At 44.5% G+C, this 22,556-nt stretch overlaps 1 protein-coding gene across 3 annotated transcripts in view; it reads left to right on the top strand.

The window, feature by feature from the left end:
* The window catches only part of LOC119449971 (glutamate receptor 1), a 193,426-nt gene extending 174,137 nt beyond the window's left edge, over window positions 1–19,289 (top strand). For 2 of the 3 annotated variants that reach the window (XM_037713291.2, XM_037713290.2), the window contains 4 exons: window positions 521–629; window positions 3,787–3,924; window positions 9,239–9,313; window positions 16,675–19,289. In XM_037713291.2, coding sequence (XP_037569219.1) covers window positions 521–629; window positions 3,787–3,924; window positions 9,239–9,313; window positions 16,675–16,776 — 424 coding nt within the window. In that variant the 3' untranslated portion in view covers window positions 16,777–19,289. Of the gene's footprint in view, window positions 1–520; window positions 630–3,786; window positions 3,925–9,238; window positions 9,339–16,674 lie in introns of all 3 variants that reach the window. The other variant, XM_037713292.2, reaches the window with a different exon arrangement.
* The last annotated feature ends 3,267 nt before the right edge of the window (window positions 19,290–22,556 follow it).

Below are 22,556 nucleotides of genomic sequence, written 5' to 3'. Positions count from 1 at the left end.
TCGTACTGCTCCCAATTCGCAATGTCTTGGCGCCCCAGTTGAGTTGTATACCGGCAAAATGCAAACTTCACCACTCATTTCAATGTAAAGAAAGCGTCATTACTTGCTCACAGCGGAGAGGTGACGGCTCTTCTTAAAAGCTTGAATTATGCAACAACGAAGAATGATGAAATTCAAGAATGAATGTATTCAGACAGTGACGAACAGAGAAAAACATGTACTCTGTCTTAAAACCAAAGCCTACTAGTAGGAATGTTTACCCATGCCGTTTCATTTATCCCGATGGTTCCAACACTCGTAAACGAGCAAGAATATGTGTTTGTCTAGCTTATGCGAAACAGAATCGTTGCGAATATCATGCATACACTTGCTGTACTACACTTGCCTTTGCTTGCATTTTCTTTCTTTTGCTACTGCTAACGTTGCCGTTCTTGAATCACAAGGGAATAAAACGAATGCCTCGGAAACTCACTATGTACCGGAAACGACACTCACGCTGCTTTTTTTTTTTTGTCCGCAGGGACCGGCTGAATCTCGCTGTTCTCAGCATGAAAGAAAATGGAGACCTGGCTCGCCTAGAAAACAAGTGGTGGTATGATCGCAGTGAATGCAGAAGCGGTGACAGCAAGGTGAGTGCAACAAGCAGCCTCTCATATCGAGCTGCTCTATTACGCAGCACAGCACGTATTCACAATGAGCTATTAAGGTGAAATTGTTATAAAGAGAAAATACCAGCCAATCCTGATTATGTTATTATTATTAGTGACGGTGCATGGCCGGGTTCGTGTGATGGCAGATACACTTACAATGGCAGATACACTTACTACAGAAAAGCTTCGTGAATTCCAACCCAAATCACGACGCCTCTGAATTGTATTGGTCTTACCTTTCTGCGGGCTGTTTAGGTAATCAAATATTCACGCTGTTTTCACTGAGCGGCACTTTTTTAGGCGAGAGCACTAAAATATTGGTTGTAGGTGTCATATTTACATTGATTTCTTTACTCGTGGTCTCATTTTTTATTTTAGAGGAAGTTTCTTGCAGGAGAACACTCAAGGACGCAAAATAATAATGCGTGGTATTATTTTTAAAGGGACTATTAATTTACATTACGATGACACTGCCCCTTCCGAAAAACACCGTATGCCCCGTATCCCATGTGAACATATACGAGTCCCAATATGAAACCTGTATGTTCCTATATATCACACGGGCATGTCCAATATGACTATACGAACGTATGAGGATCCCATATAAAAGAACCTTATCATGCACCATATGGGGCATGCCCCCGTATGACACTCAAAGCGTAGGGATTTTTATTAAAATAATTAATTCTGGAGTTTTACCTGCCAAAACCGAGATCTGATCATCTGGCACGCCGTAGTGGGTAGATTCAGGAACAATTTTCACTCCCAGGAGTTCATTGACGTGCACGTAAATTGAAGTACCAGATTGTTTTGGCATTTCACTCCTATCGATATGCGGCCACCGTCACCGAAATTGAACCCGCGACCTCAAGCTTAGCAGCGTAACTCCATAGCCCCTGAGCTACCGCCACAGGTCATCCAAATTTTCATATGGGACCCCCGTATGTTCATTTGGGTTTAGTAGATGTGAGACTTATGGGTGTTTCTGATAGGGATATTGTAAGTCATTCCCTCAGTTCTTCCCGACCACAATCATTCTACGAAAATTATTCGATGCAATGGTGCGGAGAAACTGTTCGCAAACAATTTGAAAGTATACTTCTTCGTGGGGCTTTCTCACGTGCCTCGGCACAAAGTGATACACTAAATATGAATGCTACACGAGAAGGAATAATAAAGTAAATGTGTCGTAAAATAGTGATGAATTCACGACGCCTCCGACATTTATATAGTTTCGCTACGAAACGCGACAACAAGATTAAATAGCAGAACTTGTCGTCATCGTTGCCTTTGTCAATGCTCCCGCATTTTTCACAACCGTATAAAACTGAAAATTTTTACAAATTTGTTATGACGTTCGTAGCTGTACTAGTATGTCTGGACATAGCTTGAGATTTGAGCTATGAAAATGTAGGTATGTACTCAAAATACTGCGTTAGGAGTTGGAGTCAAACTTGTAGTGCGTACTGATTAATCTGGTAAGGTTTTATGGCTTTGTTTGGGTTGTGATTCAGCACAAGTACCGAAAAAGAATGCTTCGCAGAGGTTCAAGACGCTTAGCAACCAACTGCAAGAGTTCCATCCCACTGTTGCATTAGACATCATCGCATGTATACATATAATTAGATACATAACCGTTTCCCTTAAATACCATATCCTGTTCGTAAAAGTTTTTTTTTTATAATGATCTGTTAAGTTTAGGCTACATACTTTCCAGGGCTTCTTCTGGGCCATTTGGAGCCAATTGTCATTGCAAACACGTTTTAACCTTAAAAACAACATGTTCTAAGTTAGAATAACACGCGGTCTTCTCTCGGGCGTAAATACAACGGTACTTGTAAAAAGGCGTTATTTGTCGCGTTCTCTTAATGTAATCTTCGCAGTCGCAATGCAGCAACGTGACTATATCCCAATCTGTCAAATAAGTGCAAGCCACACGAGATCTAGAAGCGTAGACTTGTGGTACCATCATGACAGCAAAATATATGCAGTGGGACGAAGTCAGTGGCCCAAATCTAACTCTCGGAGATAATAAGACCAGGAGGGGTGCCCTCGCAAAGGCATCTTGTTCTATGTGGAAGTGAACATAGCCACGTTTACGTGAATACGACATTGGCACATAGAATCGCATTTCTAGAGCATCGCGTGGCGGTAATGAGCTAGGGAGGCGAATCACATAAATGAGCCAGAAGAGGTAGATCGAGAGGGGCAAGTTGTCTCACTCGGCGCATACAAACTCTGGAGAATCGCTTCGACGAAGAGAGGGAAATTGGAAAAGCTGTCATCGTGTGCTCAACTCCACTCACCGGCGAAGCGCGCTCGCAGGTTCCAGCATGTTTCGAACAAAGTGGGATGCACCACACGTACACGCATATTAAGCATGAAATGCTTTTAGCTCCCGTTGTTGGCGACCTTCACGTGACCTTGAGCCCAAAGCCAGTGGCCAGAGCCGTTATCCGGGCACTCAAACGAGAACACCCGCGCATCGAGAACAAAACGAGATCATCCGGGCAACCAGTCAAAAGTTAAGAAAGTGCGGTCATCGGCCCCCAACCCTTTTGTACAGGACTGCATTACGTACGCTAGATACTTCCCAAACAAGTTAAAAAAATATTTCTTCGATTTCTTCCTAATGTTTGCTCACAATATCACTCAAGCTGTAACTTCTAGAACGCTGAAGCTTTGTTTGTCATTTCCAATAGCGACGTTCAAAAGTGAGATAGAGAGGTTGCCTGTGCTCTTTTGAATGCCAGCGGTCCGTGAGACGTGAGCGGTCCGTGACACAAAGAAAAAGTAGACAGACGCTGAGCACGCTACACTGCTGGAAGAAGAAAAGCGGTTGAAGGCGGCAGCACCACAGGCAGCGAAATACGCCATATGGTAGCCATTTTATGCTTACATCTACGGTCGATTACGGGAGAGGCAGAATTTTTATTACAATGATGCGCAGAAAATTACTATAGCCTACAGTCGCATCCATGTAAACGCGGCTTGCGATGAGCGTTATGTCTGAGAAATGATGTGGGCAGGTAAATCTGAGCAGGCGCTCTACACAGTCACTGGCACAGCGCGTAAATGTTTCTTGACTCTCTGTGCCCTTCACTTATACGTTTCGCTGCTGTGGTTGTTCTTGCAGGAGTCCACTCAGAACGAGCTGACACTGAGCAACGTCGCCGGCTGCTTTTACATCCTTATTGGGGGACTCGTGCTGGCCATGGTGGTGGCCTTGCTAGAATTTTGCTACAAATCTCGCATGGAAGCAGCGCGCTCAAAGGTAAGGAACCCATTTATCCGTATAATTCCAATAGGCTTATTTCTTAATATATAAGTGAATAATACACAGTACTACCTTACAAACGTTTCCAGTGACACATTCACGGAATATCCAAACAAGACGAAGTTGTGACAGGATGATGCAGACTTGAGTAAGCGGTGTGCAAATCCACGCCCCAGCGACAGTTGCCTCTGAGTAACCGAAACAGATCTCGAAGGATATGATATTGGGGGCTGCAGGAGCAGGTAGTGATTGCCGAGCCGCAAAACACGTCATGGCCACCCTGTTTTAGAGGCGACGTCTTGATTTACAATAGCGAACAAAGAATGCCTCAGCACGAAACCAACGTTTCGTCAAGGGGTCTTTTTTTTATGTACATACTGCAGACCATGGTTAGGTCCAGGCAGGAAGGGCACAGTTATACAAGGGCAAAATCCCAGCAAAATAAGATAATATAGTAACAATATAACAACATAGATATATAGCAATACAGTAATATAACAGATAAGTATACAATATAGTATCATGGAAACCTTGTAACACAAACATATGTTATATTCAATAGGGTAGGCTAGATACGGTTAATGAATTTTAGTCATTTATGGTGCACGGAAAAAAGGAAAACTTGTACAGATCGGTCGGTGCAAAAAGCGGTGATAATAAATCTTTGTGATAGAATCGTGTATTTCTTGCTGGCCTTGGGGGCAGGTGCGGTGAAGGGTCCAGTCTGAGTTTATTGTTGCGAAGTAATGAAAGAAAATCTAAACGAGAATTTCGCCTTCTCAACTGAAGATGATCGATGCTGTGGGCACGAATCAAATCTGACACCAGTAGATTTGACGTCAGTAGGTAGAAATTTCGAATATATATATCGGACTGCTTTTCTTTGTATGCTTTCTAGCTTCTTTATATTAGATTTGGTATATGGGTCCCAAATAATGCACACGTATTTGAGCTTCGGCCTGATTAGTCTATTATAGCTTAATAGCTTAACGTAAGCGGGGGCGTTACGAAGCTTATGCCTGAGATACCGCAGCTTATGGAACGCGAGTGAACAGATGTTGTCTATGTGAGTGTTCCAAGTGAGGTTATTAGAAATTGTTACACCTAAGTATTTTACGGATGTTACTTGTAATAGTGATGAGTCGAGTTTGTACGCATACTCTAGTGGGCTTTTCTTGTTAGTTACTCGAAGAAAAACGCTTTTTCTCCGTATTCAAAGTCATGCCCCACTGCTTTCACCATTTTCCAATATTGGTAAGGCTATTTTGTAAGTCACATTGATCGTTAGCATTAATAATTTCATGGAATAAAACACAATCATCTGCGTACAATCGGATTTTTACACGCGGGAAAACTTCCGCAATCATTTCGTTTATATATACTAAGAAAAGTAGTGGCCCCAGAACGCTCCCTTGTGGCACACCTGATGAGACTGGAAGACAACCCGAATGGTGTAGAACAAGCGCAACTTGTTTGCGGTTAGTAAAATAATCTTGTATCCAGGAGATGAAAATGCTCGGAAGGCCAGTGGATTTTAGTTTTAGAATTAGGCTATGGTGAGGAACCTTGTCAAATGCTTTACTGAAATCCAGAAAGATCGCATCGATCTGTCCGTTAATGTCAACAGTTCTTGCAAGAGAGTGGACAGCTGAAAGTAGCTGAGGAAAATCCTTTACGGAAGGCATGTTGGAAATCTGTCAAAATGTTGCGATCTAAAAATTCCTTAATACTAGTTTCGATGACATGTTCCATTTATTTGCAGCAAGATGATGTTAAAGATATAGGTCGGTAGTTTTCTACCTGCAAGCGATCACCTTTCTTTAAAAACAAGCACAACTCGGGCCATCCTCCAGTCATAAGGTACCCTACCGGTCAACAAAGAGGCACGAAATATGATGACCAAATATCTGGCCAGTGATGCCTTGTATTGTCTGGGGTCTTGTCTTGGTCGTGGCGAAGACAAGAAGACGAATCCTTCTCTCCAGCTTGAGGCACACCTTATTCATCCGGTGCTGATTTACACACACACAGAACACGTGAATAACCGTAGCCAATGTTTATAGAGACTTAGCATTCATGATTATACTTCTTCTCTGCGCAGCAAATCTGCTGATATAACGCGTACTAACAGCAAACATGGAGTTCGGCGACATTCGGTTGCTTAATTCCTGCGTGCGTATACTGTGTGGTTGATTGCGTCGCATAGTTGCAAATTGTGCAAGTTGAACATCTTTAAACTGGCGTTGCTTGTCCTCCATATTTATCACAGAAATCCCTGAGATTTTGGTCCCGCACAGTTCAGTGAGCGTGCCAAGTGCGGCTGTCACATTTCTCGAGCCAAACTTTGTATGCACTGTAAAGGCCAAACGATAAGGAAAGCAGAGCACACGTGTCTTCGACGTGGATGCACGGAAAATTTCATTGACGCCTCCGAACTATATGCGATCTGCCTTGCCGTGTTTTTAGCATGGCGTAGCTTAACGAGGCCCATAGTTACAAAAACAGTTCTTTTCTAGAACTCAGATGCCAGTCAACCATGATGTCCTACATAATATTAGGGGTGGCGGACGGCCAACGGCACATCACACTTACGAACAAAAATCTTGGTGAATTTTGCCTTTTGCTTCGAGAATCAGTTCCGGCATCGGCTCTGGTCTGTGTAACGGGCATGCACAGAGTTTCTGACTATATTACCTAGAGGGAAAACTGGCGCTGCTGCGCTGTGGTATCCATGGGAATAGCCGGTACATTGTGACTTCGGATTGGCATCGTTCTTGAAGACCAGATCGCCTTGAAGACGCGCCTGGCTAGCACCGTTCCGTCTGTCACAATAATTCATTTTCTGCTAAAACAGCACGTAAAAAACTCCTTTAGCTTTATTATTACACAAAAACATGTTCTGTTTAATTTTGAGGACTTGCTATTGGAGGCACAATTATATAAAACGCAAAAAATTATCAGCTGGCCGCTAAAGTTGGAGTGCAGCCGACAAGATTATCGCTCGCTTTGGAACAACTTGTCGTCTGTTCTTGCTTTTCTTCGCTTGATTCTGCATTGTAGGTGAGTAAACTTTATTGGGAGATGTAATATGAGTGAATGAAAACATTTTATGTAGATTTTACTATAAAACGCATTATTTGTGTAGCCATATCCACGTTTTAGACGAAGCTTCGTTCAACACCAGCCAACACAAGCCTCGCAGACACATATCCCGTCATTCCCATGAGGGCACGGCGCCCTTTCAGAAACTCGCATAGACGGTGGCGCCAGTTTACCCTCTAGGTGTTATAGAGAGAAAATCTATGCGGGCATGCTTCGGCGGCGAGCTAACGTAACCAAGCGTAGCATTGTTCATGACGTCGATACAAATACGCCCGTTGATGAAGGTCAATTTACACGCCGAAAGTGCGTCGGAAATTTGTCCCATGTTAAAATCGTATGCCTTGTCCACTCAAGTGTTTGAATGCACAACACGACAATCCTAGGTGCGCCATGTAATTAACGAATTTCTACATTTCGACCATGTTTCAACGGGTGATTGGCACTACAAAAATGGCACGTCATTTTGCGAAAAGCCTAATCCGATTGCAGAATTTCAGCTTGGTTTCAGAAAGCGCTGTGAAGCGAAGTTAGCACTATTAGCTTGTAAAAAGCAAATTGTGCATGAACTTGAAGATGAGTTAATAAAGTGGGGCAGCTTTATATATTAACAAAGGTGTTTGGCACACTTCTAACTCTGCTGCCAACGCTCGAAAAGCATGCCATGAATGCAAAAGATTCAATTTGGTGCCAACTAATCTACATAATATTCGTCACAGGGTTACCAAGTAAGATTTACTTCTCTGTGTGCCCACTACCTGCACTGATTATGGGTACAAAATAAACAAGATACCCTTATTGCAGTCATTCTACCCCTATGCTTTTACCTTCTGTCATTGCACTGAAGGCTACAACGTGATGAATCAGACCACTGCCTTTACCTCCCGTTATTTTCAAAACAATGTGTACTCGTATGTTTAAAAACAACTGTCCGAGTAGTGCGGTTCTCGAAATGAGTTTTTACACAAAACAACTTCAACAGCAAGCCCGGAGTTTGAACTCGTCGCAACTAACGGTTTATTTCAAAGAATGCACAGTGCGTTTAGCAGTTGTACATGCAGTGTAAACGAACTAAACATGAAAAGCTCGTCGTTTGAAATATGAGGGAGAATAATCGCTATTTATATGCTGCTCGCATTTTATCGCACAGCTTCTCAACACAACACAACTTACCCGCCTCCACACCTCTCACCTCTACACACCATAATAGTGACTATTAAAAGACCAGCGCTATACCCGTACCTTGTGGTCTTCGTCAGCGATGCACTGAAACACGCTGCAAGCCAGTTCCTGGACTGAGGAGTCCGACTTCGTATTCTACTTTACTGCCGATAAAGGTTTTCTTTTTTTTTTAACACGAACCACTCCGCGATTTGACATGTTGCCATCATGATCGTCGTCGTTGAATGCCTTTGCGAGCACAAGCTGCCGCTGTTCTAGCCACAAGAACGGTCGTGTCGCGATGCCGCGTGCGCGTCCACCAATGAGAGTGCAGAGTTCAGGCATGTGACTCAAAGCTCGGCTCCCTGCAACAACACCAGATGGCGTTGACCTCTGCGCATCACGGAGTGCGGCACACACTGATTGCACCCGCAGTATCGGGGAAGTTTTTTCGCGGTGTGGTTGCCAAACTTTCGTGCGGATTCCCTCGCGTCGGTGGCGGCGCAAATGTTTGCTGCTTCGTCGCGTTCTCTATCGCGACACACGCGCCATGTCGTTCCAGCTGACGGCGTTTCTGGCGCTGTGCCAAGAACGCGGACGTCTGCTTCGACGTGTACAGTGCAGAGGCGCGCGAAATCTCACGAAGATGGCAGTGTCAATGTAAGTGATCGCTCGAGAATATCGCCTGTGAATACAACTTACCTTGACTCTGAAAGTACTGCCATCGCGGCTGATGACTGTTACGGGTGAGTTAACGGGACGCATTCGTCGGCCGAAAACCACTGCGCGTTATATGACGTTACGGATTGACGGCTCATCGATGCTTCGCGTATACAGATTCCCAGTGCAATAGATCTGCAATTGTTTCTGTCTCTATCTTGTATAATAACACCACGCCGGCAAATAACAGAGAATAGCAGAGCAAATGCATTTCCTGAACATGCATTAGTCGGGTGTCTGTATGCCTGTGTGCTCATGCATTTCACGGTCTTCACTTCAAATCATATTTTTTCTCATCCTCCCTTACTAACGCTTCTATCTCTCTTTTCAGATGACAATGTATGAGGCTATGAAGGCCAAAGTACGAATGTCCATCACAGGGACACAACATGGCGATCGTGGAAGGGTACGGCAAGGCTCTCTCTAGTTGGGTACTTAACCTTATTCTGCGCTCTTGACATCGTGTTGAAACCCTAGTTCCCTCACTTCCCAACGCACTTTTGTCTGCTTGAGAGCACACTGGTATCGCAAGCAAAAACTCACGTTTCGTTTGCACTATTGCTTTAGTAGCCTCATGCACTCCTGCAACCAGAAGTAAATTTCGGTGGCTTGTGTTGATTTAAATTTACTAGAGAAATTTTATATGCTATTAAAATAAATTAATCAGAAATTAGGTATGTCTAATTATTTACGCGCGTTCCCAGCTAGCACAAAAGCGATAGAAAACTGCTTCCATACCGATTCGCCAAGACTAAATGAACGTCTGAAAGACGCACTAAAAAATCCGTGCAGTCCGTTTAGAAGGTGATAAACGGTCGTATATCGTTGCTAATGTCCGGCGGATATGAATATTGCAAGAAGTTCTAGAATCCTGCTTAAAGTAGTTTCGAAAAATCCTGTCTTGAAATGGGATTTTGTAAGACCATTAGAAGCATTTAAAAAATACAGATTGAATCCTGCTACAATCAGGATTTTGACATCCGTTTTCTTTCACCCTCCCCTCTAGCGCCCCCCTCGTTTCCCTTTCCTTCCCTCTCCCCATGCCCCTGCGGCGTTTCGCCGGCCGGCGGCATGCAGGTTTGCGCTTGTGCAATACACGAAACACATACAGCAATAACATTTTTTTATTGCAAAAAGTAAACACGACTAGACAAGCTAGCAATCAACAGTAAATATGAGTGCCTCCGAATAACGTCCATTACAGGTATCGACCTTGATAAACCTGGTTTCGAACAGGCTGCTGGGCTGTAGCTCCTCAATTCAGCAGGTCTTCATACTGCAAAAACATTAGGCATGTGTAAAACGTATGTTAATTGAAGCACACTTTTCTTAGCGAACGTATAGTTTTTCAATGCATTGGCAATAAGCACTGCAATATATCTTGGCAATGGGCAGCACTACAATATATTGGTCCAAGCACACAGTTTTCGAGCATTCCACCTTTATTAACATGATTCTAACATTAACCGATCACAAGTGAAATTCCCTTCTGTTGCCTTGAAGACATACTTTACATCTAACTGAAGGTGTTGCATGTACAATCACCAACCAGTGTGAGTGTCGGCTATTTTGCTAGCTTTCAGGAGGCTGTTGTCTTGACTAGTTGGCGACTGATAGATGACAGCAGCCTCCTAAACATGTGCGAAGTAGGTGCCAATTAGCATTCAAAGAAAGGAATAGATAATGCGTTTCTGACAATGTTGTACGAGAAAAGAGGTAAGTGCGGCTCTACAAAGGCACAGCTTCAGTGTGACAGCATTGTTACACCACCCCAATTTTATTTGCCACAGATCACATAGCCAATTCAAAAATAGCGCAGGCTTGAGCATATACCTAAACACCAGTCTACCAAACACATCGCATACTTCAAATTGAGCAAATATATTGCGATTCCTTAAAAAATAAAAGACAGCAGACGAGTGCAACCTTGAGTTACAGCGACTATTTGCATCACGGCTGCTTCAAGCATATACAGTAAGAACTTCAGTTGCTTGTAATTAAACCATTAAAATGTTACACGCCTACGACTTGCCTGTTTGAAAACCTCCACACAATAACATTGCCAAGCACTTGTAAAGAATTTTTTTTACAAAAACAGTGAGTCATCCACACACAAGGTGGGAACATAAGCCGTAATTTTCCACCCAGTTTCACTAACTTTGACCTTGGTGACATTTATAGTTACGCAATGGGTTAAAGGTTAAGCTCGTGCAGTTTATAAATCAATTATGATCTAGAGTGCTTGCATATGCAATTTATTGCTTACACCGAAATGAGCCCACACACTAAAACCCACACGTGGCGCGCGGCGACGATTTCATTGCCGTTGCACTTTATACTGAATATCACGGCGACGACGACGGCGGCAAAAATGCGCTTGGAGTGCCCATATAATTTCTATCGCAATAAAAGAAAAAGAACCGCGGCGTAAATTTCTCTCTCTCAAATGGCAAGGTCGCCGTTACGTCGGCGCGCCGTAACACGCGTGTTCGAGTCGATGTCTCAACGCTACGGCTGCGACGCAGGGCGAAGCAACGACGGAGGCCCAGTCCGGCCAACGAAACTGCTCACAACCGGCCAACGCTCGCTTCAACGGCAGGAAAAGAAAGGGAGAGGGTTAAGCTGGCCCCGGGCTGGCGGCGGGCGCGCACGGAGACAGTCAAAGGTTGGGGAGCTATGAGGGAGTTGAGAGGGAGAGTGAGAGGAGCCACCGAAGCGACGGGGTCACCTCTGCTGAAGCCAAATCCGCTTCCCTGACGCCCTCCTCCCTCACCTTCGACGTGTCCGCGCGCGCCCGGCGCCGCCGTGCTGGCGCCGCCCGCTCCCGGCCTACAGCATCGTTTTCTGCGAGCGTTAGCCAACGTGGGCAGTCTCGTGGCCCCTACTCGCCATCTGCTTGCGCGCCGTGATATATAACGACTCCATTCGTACGTCGTGCTGTGGTGCACAAATACTTCAGAAATAAGTCCTACCTTTAATTCTAACAAACTTTCGGGCTCCTTCGAGTTCGAATTATCGAGATACGACTGTATATGTGTCACGCTGAAAACTTAATTCGTACGACTTTAATATGAAATAACAGTTACCTGGGTTCTTGGAGTTCAGGAGTTTCGTGGTGGCCCTTTGGGCGGCGGCGTTTTCATCTGCCCCTTTCGGCACCTGTAGAGAGTACATGATCGGTGTCTTCACCCTCACGCGCCTTCTCTCTTGCACGTAGGTATGTGCCTGCATAGTAAGTTACAAAAAAACTCTTTATTGCTATGCTGATAAACTCGGAGTATCTATGTTTATAATGTAACAGCAGTGCCTATTACAACTGTATATTGGAATTTTTCTTTTTTTAACAGAATTTTGTTACTGCACAGACTTGCAAAAAGAAAACGCCAGTGCGACCTCAAAATTTATTTGTTGCATGACTGAAGCCAAAAAATGTTAGGTATCCTAAAAAAAGATGCTGTAAATAGCTACACTGTCTGATTATGTTACAAAAAACAAGGCAACAGTGCACTACGTACAGGGTGTTTCATTTAACTTTAGCCAAACTTTAAAAATATGCAAGTGCCACGTACCAGGACAGAACCAAGGTAATGTTGGAGATACTCAGATTATTTTTTGCATTCCTCCTAGTTAGATAATTAGTTCTAATTAATTAACTTCTCAGTTACTATAATTAGATGAAAAGTGTCAATGAGATAATTGTAAAGGAACATGAGAAACCCCTGATACCGCTTTCTGTTTCTCAATATGAGCAACATAGTGTTTTTCCAAGTGTGAAAGATGCCTGCCAATACACGCAAACTGCCTCGAGCGGCCAGTCGTTCTGCTGTTTTGCGTGTATTCGCGGGCATCTTTCACGCTCGGAAAAACACACGAGTGATCTCGCACAAGAGCATTGACGGAAGAATGCTGTGGCTACGCGAAGATCGTAGCACGTCTCATCATTCTGCGCCAAACGGGAATGTCATCGTCATCCTAACGATCAATGGTCAACGAAACGTCACAGAGGTAATTTTAGACAGCTTTAGCAAACCTGAATACGCACACAATAAAAGAAACGTACGCAGACGTAAACATGCCTCTTAAACAATATTAGAGATTCCAGTTAAAATCAAGGCGCTCTCATTCCAAAACTTCTATTACCGCCTAAAACTTCCACCTAAAGCTCCTGCCTGAAAACCGTCAATAATTAAACACGACAGGTGTCAAAGTGGCAGTGACTACTTACGTGAGCAAAGAAGATGTGGAAGGCAGTCTGGCGCGCCGTAGTTCATGAACGAATACGCGTCAGGAACTTAACGGCTGGTCCTGACAAAAATAACGCTGAATGTAACGGCGGGTTCAAAAGTTACGCAATCTGGAGGGAAGCTGCGCGGAGAGCGCAGTCCGCTCGGCTGCTCAGACTGCGATGAGCCGTCGCACCACTCTTCGCTTTGTCAGGTAGCCGCTATGATACGTCGGGGCGCTGCATCCTCTTGCGACACACGCTGCTGCAATGCAGAAAAATACTCAGTGTGGCTTCGTACTCGGTACCTGAAGCACAGAAATGCTAGCTAATTTAACTAAGAAAATAAAAATGCGGCTGCTACCATAATGCTAGCGCCACCTTACAAAGATAATTTGAAATAACAAAAGTCGGACTTTTTAATGCCTCATTCTTGGCACTTTGCGGTAGGTAGGTAGGTTCCTAACTCGCTTTATAATACAAAAAAGTGATGTGCAACCTATAATGGAATCGAACCTTTGCAACTAGCAACTTCTCTTGCAACTAGACTACGCTGTCTTTTTCTTCCTTTCGGTCAAAGTAAAACAGGTTAACCAAACAGACAAAACGAAAACTGCGACAAACAATATCAAAACATTTTACAGTTTGAACCGTCAGTCCAACTTGGCTGACATTGTCATTTAAAGTTCTCTGAGCGTTGTCAAGGGATCTACCCTCGACAGCCAATCAGGAACACAGAAATCATGCGTTCTAAATTTTCCTTCAAAGAAAAATGGCAATATTCGCCAGAAGGGACAGATCGCGTAGAAGTGTATCGAGGACTGTTCAACAATGTCCTCGCATCGATGACAAAATCAATGTCGAAAGTGGTGCTTAGTTTCTGGAGAACTTCAGAAACTGCGACAGGCGAAATTCGATGACTTGTAACCCATGATGCAAGCCATCCTTGGAATTCCACACATTTACGTGGACAAAGAAGACTTGCCTGATTTTCTGCAGATGATGATGCATAGTCCGAAGAACCTCCATTTTCGATGCCCGCGCTCATAGGAGGGTCGTTTTGTGGAACAAAATATTGTCTAGAAATGTCTTGCGTATGTGTTTCTACATTGTCTCCTTTCAAGGCAAGGCCATTCTCGTGAAAACTGTCCTTGGATTGAGCATCCTCATGTGGCGAGGATACTTCACTAGAAGCATGGTTACTACTTTCATTAACCTACCATGATATTTATTGGACGGTACTCGTGGCAACAGGACTGGCTGATATCAGTTTGTCATTAACTCTACGCCTCTTCTGACGGTCTGAAAGGTCAGCGTAACTTTTCTTCTTTATTGTGGACTTCATTATGAGCATAAAGAGCAAGCGGCTGCCCCTTCAGTGCTCACTCACCACAATGCAAACACCCGCGCCTGGGTTGATTGCACACTCTTCTAACAGGGCGTAGCAAAAACAAAAACCAACGTCCGTTTTCCCCGCCAAAAAGCAGAACAAAGAAAAGAACAACAAAAAATCAATAATTGTAGGCTGCTAGAACAAGCGATTTTAAACGTCTTCTAAAATCCGCCTTATAGCAAGATTTTTCTATCCCAATTGAATCCTTCTTTATGTTGACTTCTTCAATCTAGATTTTTGACGGTCAAAGCGAAATATCCATGAATAAGAATGATTATATCTCTTTTGTGCTAGCTGGGTTAAGATCAGCTAGGCAATGTTGTGTGCTTGTGTGTATTTAATAATGAAGTGTTGAAAAGCATAGCCATTCTGTTCTGTTCCATTCGCCGCTCGGTCAAAATGCACCTTGTGCGTTTTGACCGAGCGGCCGTCGCTCTGGGCAGTTGGAGGCCTCACGTGACTCTTCTACTACGCTTCTGTGAGCTTTAGATCTCATAGAAAAATAGTGAAAGAAAATAATGTGGGCAGCTTGCACTAATGGTGCAAGGCTGGAGTAAACAGCGGAGCTGGTTTTCGACATAGCTTTTTTCAGGTTTTACTAGGCTTGGCTAAGTTTTGCTAGGAAATGCTAAGTGCTGCTAGGCACGGTATTCCAAATCGGCTCACCGCCGACGCGCAGATTCTCGCTTGGCCGCGCGACGCGCTTCAAGATGAGCGGCTTCTTCTTCGGGTGTCCGGATCTTCTTTGGTCGTCGCGTGCCAAGGCCACATGTACTCACCGCAGAGTTAACGAGAGTTCGGGCACCGTCGTGGCGGCTCCGAGCTTTTATATCCCTGTGACGTCACGAATAAGCTCCGCCTCCACACTTGCCGGGCACAGCTAGAGAAAGCCCACACAGCCCGCGAACCGTGTTGGCGCGCAGTGACTTCACGTTTTTGGCTCCACCTACCCGGCGGAGCGAGGAGGTTTCGGCGGGAGCCGGAGTTCTGGTGAGGTCACATGATCCCTAGGTGGGCGCGCTGTATCGGTGTAGCTAGGCGAAGCATGTGCGCGGTAGCTGGGAAGGGCGGCGTGAAGAGCTTGGCGACTAGATGGCATGCCTAGGCGAAGCGGCGGAGCAGCTATGCCAGGTGCTAGCTAGGCGACGCGAAGTGACGTCATGGCTACACGGAGCAGGTGTGCGGTCGTAGCAGCTGGCGCGGTGGCGGAGGAGTGTTGCCGAAGCTAGGAGAAGCGAGGCGCAACTGTGCCAAGTGGTTGCTAGGCAACTCGCGGTGACGTCATCGCCAGGCGCAGTTTCTGGTCATGCTACGCGGCACAACGAAGAGCCTAAACAGCTCCGTTGTTAAAATTACACTTAGCATCGTTTGTTACAACGTAGACATACTATCCACATTGGAGAAATTCGTCCTAATTAAAGTAGACAGATTTGCAGTAGTGATGTCAACATGCGCCGTTACCTGCCAAATCCGACGTCACGTACATAAACGCGCAACGTCACGCACGGAAGTGAATTGACGCAAGTCGCACAGCTGACCATATTTTTTTTTACCGATTTCATCTGGTAATTTATTTATGTAAGCATAACGATACTATTTTCACGATTCATCATGAGCGTTCTAAAAGCCTGCAAATTAGTTGTTGCGTATTTTCTCTACTTTACTAAACTTCTGTCTATCGTTGTTGCATGTCTATAGGAAGTTCCTTATAAAACGTGCTGCACGAACGTGAAAGGTAACAAAACAAACGTATCTTTTAACTACATTTTCTTCACTCTGTTCACTAGCTAACACATTTAAGAAATGCAGAAGTAGCACGGAAGCGCATGTATAGGATTTCACCATGCACGCATAGATGCCGGCGGCCAAATATTTTACTCACGCGTGGCAACACGGGTGTGCTATATCACTCAGCATGCGTGCAATGCGAGTAGGTAAACTCTTCCAAAGAACGAAGACTAAAAGAAGGAGCTATGACAAAGCGAAATAAAGACAAGTGCACTGATCGCACGTGCGGCTTCGTTTAACTTAATAACCAAGTAGATAGTGTTTTTTTTAATGAAGTCAATCTCTGAACGCAGCTTCTTTCTTTGTCTCCAGCTCAAGCTCTAAATCTTGATTCTGCTTCGCATCGCTTCCATTCTTTTCTCAGGTGCAGCAGATGTACAGCCCCACCGCGAACATGGTCGGAGTAGACCATGGTAGCCTCGAACACCATGCTCTCGCCGCGGACAACACCCACACCCAGGTCTGACCACGGTTATGCCTCTCGCTCATACAAGCTGCACACCCGTCGTGAGAGACACTCGCAAGCACAGAAAACAGGACACTCACGTGAATGCTGTGTGATGAACTTTTGACCAAGCCCGGGCGTACAGATCGCTACATCGAATCGGGGCTCTCAAAAGTGTCAGCCGTGTTGTGCATTCACGGGGCCGACTCCGAAGATTCCGAGTGTGCGTGGATGTCTGTAGAGTGTCCATCAACATTTTCGTACAGATTATCTTCAGGTTGAGCAAACCGATACTGTAGCGGGTATCTGTGCAGCGAAAAGCCGCTTCAGTTTGTGCAGACACAATTTTCACGAGTAAGAGCACTGTTACCTAATTCCTTATCTTGTTTAGGCACACTCTGACCTGGAAAAGTGAAGTTTGATAAGTGCTTGTTGGTCACGTGGATGCAAGTGGATGAGGAAGAACGGGAGAACTAAGTCTTGCTTTTTAAGTTTAAATTTGAACGCTTTTCCGCTATACAGCATTTTGTTGGTGTCACATGGTGTTCTACTGCGGTTATCAAAGGCTCCATGCGAAGCTGGACTTATATAAAGTTGATATAACATCAAGCCACCTTGCGTTATAGTTAATTTCGCGCCGCACGTTTGCTTCTGTACGAACGCGAGCTCGTTAATATAGCCAAGTGGAGCCCGAATATGATTCTGGTGGGGCGAAAATAAGCGACGTAGTCTCTCCTTTGAGAAAACTTCCGCCACAAAGGCCTGCAAATTTTGATAGGTATAAAAAGCAGACCTTACTCTTGCACCGATACATCATTTTACAGCACAGAACTGACGACGACGGGTCTGTATGACCTCTTTGTACATGAACAAATTTTGGAGACCTCAACGAGTTCAAAGCACAGCTCTTTTGAAGACCGTAGAGAAAGTAATAGGCATTTAATATTCCTTAGACTTCAAAATTAGTGATCATTATATTACTCTTCGTGATTAGCCCATGCTTGAACGTAGAAAAAAAATGGCACCTGAAACAAAACAAATTACGTTATCGTTAAAGTGTATCATACCGATTAAGCGACAGCTACAAGTGAGTGTCACATAAACTCGACTTATACATTTTTACGGAGCGTTCCTTTAGTCTAGGCGGATGTTGCAGAATCTTCGTTTCAAATCACACAGATATAACAAAGCTGTTGACGTATTGTAGATATATCCTCCCAATTGTTCAGGAATTCCTTAGGAAGCAATTTCTACCATTTTAATTTACAATCATTTTACGATGTTTAAAGTGCAATAATCAAGCCTCAACAATTCTTTGGTGGAATAGCAACTTAAGACATTATTGTTGTTACCTCACGATAACGCAGTGCTTGCTCACAGCGTTTCCTCATAAAAGCACAAATACTTTCATCAGTTAGACCGTGCTTGTACATACTTAATTCGCTTGGGTACCTTCAAGGCCGACACGGTGCTAGTTAAGTTTGGAACCATCTGCTTCATTCTGGGCGATTGGAGTCCCTTTCAATGGTGTCCGTAGTAGGGTGCTCACAAGACAAAAAAAAAAAAAAACGACGGCTGATTGCAGTGCTTTGGTAGCCGTCGAGGAGTTTCAGTAATCTAAAATAAAGTTAGCATTTGTATACCGTTAAATTACTAGACGGTGTATTTGTTGACTGACTGAGACTATCATTTTTTTTTCAAGGCGAATGGTTGACATCGGAGAAAGACAAGGTCTTCTAGCGCGTATGCTTGTACCATGTGGTTTGCTGTTTAGACCGCACTACCTTCGGGATCGGCCTACATTTTTAGATGGAACTATCTCCGGGATCGGTCCATACTTTTTTGTTAAGTAAAGCCACATTTTCGGTTCCGGTTTTAGGCGCGCGCAGTTTGAACGAGCGCATCCGGGCCTAATTTTGGCATCTTAACAATAATTAAGCATTATTACTGCTTCATACATAGCTCTACGCTAACTTGGTGCGTCTATTTTGTCTCAAGTTTCATTTTGGCGCCTTTTTCGTTGTCCTACGAGCAAGACCTCAGATCGCCTTATTTGGACAAACACGATCAGACTGTGGCAGCCAGATACCCCGATCCCACGAATCCCAATTCGACTTGAAGTATCCTCAGAAGACTTTGTCTTCGAAATTAATAAAATAGGTAGACTATCATACTATGATTTATTACATATGTTTGGTTCAAAATTGCCAATTTAGCTACAAAGTTGTGAAGCACTTGTGCCTGTTTTCGCCTTTCGAATGCTTACATCTTGTAATGAGCTCGCCCTGACAAAATGTTGAGTGCACCCTGCTTTCTAGTTTAGCGATTGATAGGTGTTCTTGCGTGAATGCTTTTGCGCTGTATAGTCCTTGCTGTTAAGTGCTCGCGGTGGGCACTTCGCTCTATTAAATTTGCTGTCTGTCTCTTATGGGGTTCAGCATCGTTCTAAACACATTCCCATAAGATTCACATCTAAAACGAAGAATATCTAGGCAAATATTATTGTGTACAATAAAGTTTCTTTGTTCCTGTTTCGTACCCTTTGTCCTTACATATGTCGACACACAACACTTCCACTGCAACATAGAAAATGCACAATGGTGCTCGAGCACGAAACGAATCTTATAGAGTGAAAAATATTATTTTCCTCCGTGTCCACGCTTAATAATGTTCCTTTTCAGAGAGTCAATGCATGATTCTGGTAAATTTCCTTTTTCAGTTTCTTATACTGGCAAGCTTCTCGTAGATTCTTGTTTGGAAGAAAAAAATGTGGTTGATCCCTCTTATATAGGAATCGGTATAGAACACGAAAGTGAAACGTGTCTTCACACAAGTAGTGTAATGTTTATTGCACATTGATATATAATGTCTATTGGTGTTTTGTGGCTAAAGCGCCCTTAGGCGTTGATGCACCCACGCTGACGCCTGGTGGCACGTCTCCTCCATCACGACTACCAACGTCGATGACCATGAGCAACCGTCGTGCATATGGAAGCTGCACTACGCTGCACACGCTAGCACAACGCGAAAGACGAAGCACGTAACTGACACACTAATACAACGCGCAAGACAAAGCACGTAACTGAATCGTCACCGAGTCAAATCAGCGCGTACAGCGCGTCGTAATTGCAGCCTCCGCGATCAACTTCAGAAACATTTTCAGAGCTAATTGCGGAGGCCACGCTCCGCTGTGCTGAGTACGGTGAACGCCACCGGTGAACGCGTTGGTAGTGCTTCTTGATGCCAGCGTCCCTTCGAATGCTGGCATCGAGGCGTCGTAGTGCTGAGACCACCGAAGCGTTCACTGTCGGTGCGCGTTAGTGTCATAATGCAGTACTTCTCTTTTCTGCTCGTAGGCGGCGGCACCGCCCCGAGCAAGAGCGCGGGTACACGGAGGAGTGTTAGATATATAAGGCGCGTCTGTGTAGCTCTCTGAAAATGCGTTTGTGGCGCAATGGGTTAAACGCTCGGCGATCTATCGTCGCGGACCGAGAGGTCGTGGGTTCGATTTCCAAATTTTGCATGTTTGTGGAACTTTTTCTTCTGGTTTCTTTCTTTGTATTATGTTCGTGTATGTTCGTGTGACGTATTTCCGTGACGGAAATACGTCAGTGAAGTCCTGGTGGACCCCGGCATAAAACACTTTCGTGTTAAAATGGCGTCCGCGCAAAAGAAAGTCTCACGATAAACAAGTAAGAGATGGCTCGAGAGAGAGAAAGTTAAACTATATCTGCAAAGGTGAGCCTATAGCGACAGACATGGCTAGAGTCTATAGACTATAGCGACACACACACACACACACACACACATTTAGATGGGGGCGAAATGCAAAAACGCCTGTGTACCGTGCATTGTATGCCGTTAAAGAACACCAGGTGGTCGAAATTATTTCGGAGTCCCCCACTAAGGAGTTCCTCATAATCACTGATTATCACGGTTTCGGTACGTAAAAGCCATTAATTTAATTTAAATTGAACGCACTAACACCTACACTAAACACAAGTTCCCTAACATAAAAGCTACTTACAAAGTGTAATCGCGCTGAAATTGCGCTTTGGTGGGATGCAGTAAGAATCCAGAACATTGCGAAGCCAGAATGTAACATGTACCAACTCGGTTGAGAAACCGGCGCTCAACTGGCTTTGCCGTCCGGTCATCTTTTGTATACACGCAGGAACGTGATTTAACGTCTAGCGACGTAACGTGCTGTGCGCACTTGACGTTATTGAGCCCTACCACGCGCCATCCACTGCCGTAGAAGCCATCGGACAAAAAAAAAAAACAAAAAAAAAACAGGTGACGAGTGTTGCGAATGACATTAGACGCAAAGACATGCACATTCACTGTCTCTAATACTTTTTTTTACAGGTTACAGACTTTAACTACGCAATTTTATTGCGATAGCAATTATATGGACACTCCAAAGCAGATTTCTGCCGTCGGCGTCGCCGTCGCCGTCGCCGTTGCCGTCGCTGTCGCCGTCGCCGTGAGGTTCCGTATGACGTCAATGGAGATGAAATCGTTGCCGCGCGCCGCCAAACGCTGTATGTGCAAGTGAAAGGGCGCGAGGGACGCGCGCTTTCACGGGGAGTGAACGCACGGCGGAGAACAAACGCGCGTTCTGTGCCGTGCTCACTTACGGGCTGCAGAAGTAGGCGTCTCTTTCCTCCTTTACAATCACCATATATGTAGAGCAAACGCGCCTTCTTCTGACGTACGAAAGGCCGTGGGGGGGGGGCAGGGAGGCGACGTTTAGCTGCGGCACCAAGTGCCTATTTATATCAGAGGCTCCGGCAACAGTCACCAACGCCGCACGCATTTTGTGCGAACGCGGGCAAAACGCCGACGGCGTCGACAACAGTGCTGTGTGTTGCCCGTGCTGCTGCATGTCCAAGTTTGTACAGCGGATAAAACTACTATCCTTACTCCGTATAGCTCTCTACTAAGTTGCTATCGCAATTGATGCTTCGCCTTTCGGGTGAAACTGCGACAACTTTTTTTACCTTCGTCAGTAGGATATCTTTTTCAGAAATACGAAACAACCTGCTTTTCAGGAGGCCATACTTTTGTAATCGCCTCATAATGATTTCCTTGAGTTTTTCCTTCACTTTACGGATGTCAAACAAGCTGCGCTGTCGGATTAGCCTACTACATGTTTAGTATTCTCAGAAGAATGTATAGGCAATGATCTCAAGTAAATTCTAAGCAATGGTATCTGCCTGAGCACGTTGGACGGACATTTCAAGATAACTTGCAGGGAAAAACAGTGACATGGACACCGGGAACGAAAACAAACGACATATCGATGCACAAGACACACTATACCAGCAGCGCGTCATGTTTCCTGGTGTTCATGTCAGTGTTTCTGCTGGCAGACATTTTTTTTATTTCACCTGCGTATGGTTCCGCACTCGTCACCCAGGAAGAGAAGTCGATGACTTGCACCTTGACCACCAGACAGGCAGCACAATATCTTTCAAAATGCATCAGTTATTTATTAATCGTAAAAAATGACTAGAGCTACCTGTAACCTTATGGAGGCGTAAGGGTTGAATCGTTATATCACATTAGGGAAGGGTAGATTTTGTTCCACAAAACCATGTCCATCGATGCGTGGGAAAAAATCCTGCGCTTAATTTCGGCTCTAAGTGATGCTCAAGCTGAAAACCAAAACACACTGATATTTTTTCATCGCTACACCTGGACGATCTGCTTTCTTTTCGCATTATGAGTAACAATTTGACTCCAAATTAACAACTCCTGAATTTAGTCATCAAATGAGATGTACGAAGCCCATCAAC

Source organism: Dermacentor silvarum, chromosome 4 (assembly GCF_013339745.2).
Source record: "Dermacentor silvarum isolate Dsil-2018 chromosome 4, BIME_Dsil_1.4, whole genome shotgun sequence".
In the NCBI taxonomy this organism is placed as follows: Eukaryota; Metazoa; Arthropoda; class Arachnida; order Ixodida; family Ixodidae; genus Dermacentor; species Dermacentor silvarum.
This window is presented reverse-complemented; position numbering and strand designations above follow the sequence as displayed.